This window comes from Theropithecus gelada, chromosome 3, assembly GCF_003255815.1.
Source record: "Theropithecus gelada isolate Dixy chromosome 3, Tgel_1.0, whole genome shotgun sequence".
NCBI lineage: Eukaryota > Metazoa > Chordata > Mammalia > Primates > Cercopithecidae > Theropithecus > Theropithecus gelada.
This window is the reverse complement of record NC_037670.1, coordinates 102,026,053-102,032,052: the sequence shown is the minus strand read 5'-3', so window position 1 is coordinate 102,032,052 and position 6,000 is coordinate 102,026,053. Positions and strand designations below refer to the sequence as shown.

Genomic DNA, 6,000 nt, shown 5'->3' with positions numbered 1-6,000 from the left:
GATGTTTCACGCCAACTTCCTAGAACTAAAATGAAAGGAAACCCCTAACTTTCCATGCCTAAGTAACAAAAGGACCAAAGGCTACTCCCTTTGCAAACCCCCACTTTTTCTGCTGGGCAGATGGGAAATTGGCTGTCGGCAACAAATCAGACTGATTGCAGGGGAGGCTTCCTTTGCATAGAAGTATATCACTTTGTAACTTCACCCTGCCTCTGATTGATTGCTTTTTGCACCACTGTTTGCACAGGAGCATGACCTTTGTAACTTCATTTCGGCCTCTGGTTGGCTGCTTTCTGCAACCAATCAGACTGATTGCGCGTTACTTTATTTACATGAAGTGAGCATGAAGTGGCCAACAGGAAGCCTCTAGAGGGTATTTGGACTCAACAGGATTCTGTATCCGGGCCCTTGAGCGGCTGCTCAGGTCGCTGTCGCACAGAGCATGCTTTCATTTTCAATAAATCCCTGCTTTTGTTCTTTTGTTGCTTCATTCTTTCTTTGCTTTGCTGGGCGTTTTGTCCAATTCTTTGTTAAAAACGCCAAGAACCTGGACAACTTGCAGTCACGACCCTCTACCAGTGACAATATTATTTAATTATTGGTAGTGGCTTAAGGTAGCAAACAGCCCTTTGTGGAAAGTTTACTCAGTAAATCCTTAAAAAACAGATCAGAAACAAAAACTGGCCTCCCAGGGATTTGGACTCAGGAGCTGAATTAGGCGCGGAGAGGACGGAGCCTTAGGGGTTTATGGGCGGAGTTGCACTGGTTTGGCGGGCACCTCTGCTTCTGCTTGGCACTACTCGGCTCCTTGAGGCTCCTTGAGGCTCCTTGAGGCTCCCTGAGGCTCCCTGGAACGTGAGGCTCCGTGACGCTCCCTGGGCTTCCACTCGGCTCTGTTCGGCTCCTGCTCCGGAAGGGTGCGCGGGGGCGAGTCCTGCGCATGCGCCCTCAACTCCTGCTGCTCTCAGGGCTGCGCTCAGCCTCGTGTTTTCACTTCCTTCTACTCAGAGCCGTATCCGGGTCGCTGCTTTCCCTATTGTCTGAGGCAGCCGGCCTCGAGCTGTGTGCAATTTCTGGGTTTTTTGTTGCTTGTGGTCCAGGCTAATAAAGTTTTTCTTTCTTTCTTTCTTTTTTTTTCTGGTTTTAACGGGAGAAATTAACTCCCCAGGGCCGCCGGGTTGGCTGCGCTGCCTGGGCCGGAGGTCTTCTCCGGCCAGGGAGCGCTGTGGGAAGGGGCTCGAGCGGCCAGGGCCAGGTGAGGCCGGGGGGGCGGGGGGTTAAGGGACCGCGGGGCTACTCTTGGGAGCGCCCCTGTCTGGCTGGCTGCGCGCCGGTTTTAAATAGCATCTTTCGGACTTGTCTTCGCGGCCCCAGTCCCCGACCTCGGCGCTGTCTGGGCTCCCGCAGCCTCTCCCTAAGTCTCCTCCAAACGACCACTTCACGGATTCCTTAGTAAGTGTGTCCAAGGCCTCTGCGGCGAGGGATCCATTTCAGCCATTCTAGATGTCAGGGCCGGTGGGAGCAGGGCAGGGGTGGGAGAACCCTGCGGGAAAGCTGGATTGGTGGACCCTGGCCCTCCATGGTCCGCGGGAGTGAAGCCCGCTTCTTTTATTCCCTGGGTTTTGCGTGTTTTATTGACTGTTACGATGTCTAAGTGGGGGATTACGAGTAAGGCGCAGAACCTACATCTCGAAAAGATGGGCAAGAGGGTCAGCTTCGATTTTAGCTGGCCTGAGTTGGCGTTGGCAGCATCAGGGCTGGAGCTGCCTCTGAAACTGTCCGTGGAGCTGTCCAGCCTTCCCCACCCCGCTTCTGCACCCCAACCTTCTCCTGACCTCTTTTGCTGAGAACTCAATTAGACAAAAATTCCTTGCCCGAGGTCATCTTTGTGTTCTCTTAGCACCACAACTCTCCCCTGTGTTTGGTGTGATTATGAATGACAATGTAATTTTTTTTCTCTTAACAGTGGATCGCAGCTCCAAGAGGAGGCAGGTGAAGCCTTTGGCAGCTTCTCTGCTGGAAGCTCTTGATTATGATAGTTCAGATGACAGTGATTTTAAAGTTGGAGATGCCTCAGGTAAATATTTCCTTCTCTCTTCCCCTTTCCCAGCTTTCTGGAGTTAGGTTTATTTTTAGACTTTTTAAATCGGTTTTGATTAAAATGCCAATTTTAAGTGAAAGCACATAAACTTCATTTATTTTGTCCATTTGATTTCCCATTTTGCCTTTAGATACTGTCACTAGACCTATCGTTGCTTCTGTTTTCCTCAGAGATAATTAGCAGTCAGGGGAAGGACTTTTTCCTAAGATGCAAAAGGGTTTCTCTGTTTTACACCTTAAAATATATTTATGCTTATATTACAGAGGAAAAAACTGAAAGATATCCCAGAGTACAAAAGTATCCTGAGAGGTGTGTGGACCATTAATAGTCCCTGAGCAGGGTTCTTCTTTTTTCAGATCATTTGACATTCTCTTAGGGGAGTTTTGCTTTTTTTGTGTATTAGCTCTTTTGCTAGAATAAAATTGACCAGAGTAAGAGTTGCACTTTAAATTATAGTAGGTGCTGGACCTTGTGGATTGGGCCTTTCAGATATCTCTGAAGTGTAAGTCATGCATGCTTGCTTACTATATTTAGTAATTTTAAAAACTTTTTTTTTAAAGGTGGTATATTCACGTTGTGCTAAACTGGAAAACAGAAAAATATGGTTTTCCTTTGTATCTTCTGTTCAGTGTGCCTTATGTATATAATATATACAGTTTCAATTGAAGGAATCTGAGAAACATAAAAATTATGTTTAAATATTTTATGGGAAAAATACTGATAAACATGAACAATAAAAATTATTTGTAATTTCACCTCTTTTGAAAATTTAAATAAAGTGAGATGAAAATTTAAATAAAGTGAGAAGTAAAAACCTTTCCAATTTCATCTCTTCAGTTTTTATATCCTTCTAGAGAGTTTGCTGTGCTTAGTCACATCTCTCCTTCCTCTGGTTTTCCCTTGTCTTTTTCCTGCTAGGGATAGTAGGAAGGGATGAATGAAATTATATTACTGTTGCTACTTTTAGTAGCATCAACAGCAGAATTTGCATTGTGATTTGCTGATAACTTTTTGTTTGCATAATCTCATTTAATTTTCACAGTAACTTAGTGAAGGAGATACTATTTTACAGGTAACAGGGGTATTGAGTTTAAAGAACTGGCATGAGGTCACTCAGGCAGTAACGGATCCAATGGATTTGACTTCAGAATTTAGTCTGTTTATCTGCTTGGATCCCAAGAGTTGATGGACGGAATCTTAAACAGAAACTCTGAATATTTGGTTACTAATTGAATTCATCCCCAGCAATCAAAAATTGATAAGTTTATCTTGATTAACTGTTTTTTTATCCTTTGCTTCTCAGCTCTTTATCCCTCCTTTAGTTGGTTTGCTGATGTTTAGTATTTCCAAAGAAGGGAAGGGGAAGGGAAAGGAGGTAAAATTTAAATGTTAGTTCTCTTGGTAAAGACCTTGGCAGATAAGAATATTCCTGGCTAGGATGTAGTTTTGGTTTGTTATGGTTGTGGTTGTAAACTTTGACAAACATAGTTGGGTCTTGGAAGTTATGAATTCTTTGAATATTAGAACAATTCTAAAACTTATATTAAGTATTACATAATTATGTGACAATAAATCTTGACTTTGTGGACAATTTGTTTCTAAGGTTTGTTTATTGAGATGGAGTATTCACAGGTATCGCTTCTTTTTCAAGTGATAAAACAATCTGATACAAACAGAAAATACTTCCTCAAAATATTTTATGACATCGAGCTAAGTAGAGATTTCTGACCTTGTTAAATCCTAACTATAGTTGAAGACAACTGTTGTTTGTGAAAAATGATAGGATGAGTTTTGTTAGTTTGATATATCTATATATCCCTTAAACACACTAAAAATATTTACTTTCTGTTCCCTCTTGTAACATAATATCTAGTATGCTGTACTCATAATTTACCCTCCTGGCCCCCTGGGGAGCTTAAATTTGCGACCTGTGGTTTCAGGTCAAAATTTTATATGTATAGTTCTTGGTATTTATTGTAAAAGGGAATTTAGAAGAAAATGATTGTATTTAAAATGATTAATAGTCAACAGAAATTGAATCATATTTTTGACTTGTTTTAGGTGCATTGATGCTCTGCATAGCTGAGATACTGGCTTACTCTAGATTACCATTGTTTTCCATTTGAATCTTTTCTGTGCCTGAGGTAGTATATATTTAATTGAAGTCTTATAGAGAATAAGACATTAGTCCTATCACTGGTTTTCAAACATGTTGAAGTTGTGGATTCCCAGCACTACTTATGAATAGGAGATTAAATTGGAAGTAGACAAACGGTAGCTAAACATCTGTCTGATCATGTTTTCTTTCAAAATAACTTCTAGAAATGACTTACTGAATGAACTACGAACTTCCTTAGAACTTAAAGTGGTTAGATTGGTTGGCCTTAATTTTGGCTAACTGGATACTGTGGATCAATTTTTTCTTACCTTCATCTTGAAATCTGAAATTCTGACTATAAAACTTTTTATATTTCTGTTTGGTTTTAGGAATAAATATAGAAAACATTTGCAGATAAATGTAATTTAACTCTATCATAAAATAGAAACAAATCAACATTTGGTAAAGAGTGACCCACGAATACGATTGGCAAGTGATTACCAGCCTGTACCTTTAGAAAATTATGAAACTGAAGAGAGTTTATATTTTATTTTTAATGCAAAAGCACAAGAAGCTTCTCATTTTTGATTGAAAGCAATCAATAAAGTTTGAAATGAGTAAGTCCTAAAATAGGGTATGTATGTGTTAGAATTATGGTGATAACCACCAGAAGAACAATATGTAGAAATGTTAGGTTGAACTGTATGGAATTACCAGTTTTGTAGGTCCAAAACAGTAAAATATTAGCAATTTCATGGTTTGACCTAGTTAAAGTGTTTATATTTGAGACTTGGGCATAGGGCTGGGGGTAGGATAGGAGACTTATTTACATTTAGTTATCTGCTACATTAATTGAATGTTTTAAAGAATGTTTACATCTTTATAAAGATGCAGACCTGTATTACTTTTATTAACCAGACAGATTAGCCATGCCCTCTACCCCCATCCCCTACCAGCCAAAGTAAAATGGAGTTAACTTTAGATCTTAATCGAAAGGTAGTTTAGTTAGGCCATATTACCAGGAAATAACTTAATGAGAAGAGTCAGCCTGAGACTTTGGTGGTATTTTGTGCTTAATCTGACTTTGAATAATTGGACCAAGATATGTTCATTGATTGCCCGTAGTTTAGCCCTTTGCTAGATGTTATGGTGAATTTATAAAACAATAGTAATAATATTAGAATAAGTAAGTAAAATAACATGTAAGTAACATAACATGTAAGTAAAATAAAAATTAGAATAATTAAATAAAATGATACAAAGGATGGTTGATCACTTGTGTAGTTCAAGTCTTTCATAGGAAATGGGATTACTTTAGATTGATGTAGAACAATTTCATTGAGGAGAGGAGATAAGAGTGGAACTATGAACAGAAAGATTTAGATAAACAGCAATCTTGGTGAGGCAGAAATTAAAAGTGTTGAGACTTGGAATTGTTTTTTATATTTGGGGATCAGGGTTGACTAAAAGTAGAAGAGAGAAGCCTGGAAAAGTAGAATAAGGTCAAATTGTGGCCATATATACGAGTTAAGGGTTTCTCAACCTCGGCGCTATTGGCATTTTGTGTTGGATAGTTTTTTGTTGTGGAGGCTTGTCCTGTACCCAATAGGATGTTTAGCAACAACAACCCTTTCCTCTACTAGATGCCAGTAGCCTCTAGATGCCAGTTTCCTACCTGCCCCAGCCTCACCTCCACCCCCACTTCCACTGTTGTGGCAACTGTTGTTTCCAGACATTGCCATTTGTCCTCTGGCGGAAAAAATGTCCCCATTTGAGTACCACTGGCTTAGATTTACCCATA

General features: G+C 40.0%; 1 protein-coding gene across 2 annotated transcripts in view; it reads left to right on the top strand.

Moving 5' to 3' along the window:
- Positions 1-992: 992 nt before the first annotated feature.
- The window catches only part of PHF14 (PHD finger protein 14), a 199,113-nt gene continuing 194,105 nt past the window's right edge, over positions 993-6,000 (top strand). For both annotated transcript variants that reach the window (XM_025380069.1, XM_025380071.1), the window contains exons 1-2: positions 993-1,452; positions 1,967-2,077. In XM_025380069.1, coding sequence (XP_025235854.1) covers position 1,452; positions 1,967-2,077 — 112 coding nt within the window. In that variant the 5' untranslated portion in view covers positions 993-1,451. The remainder of the gene's footprint in view (positions 1,453-1,966; positions 2,078-6,000) is intronic.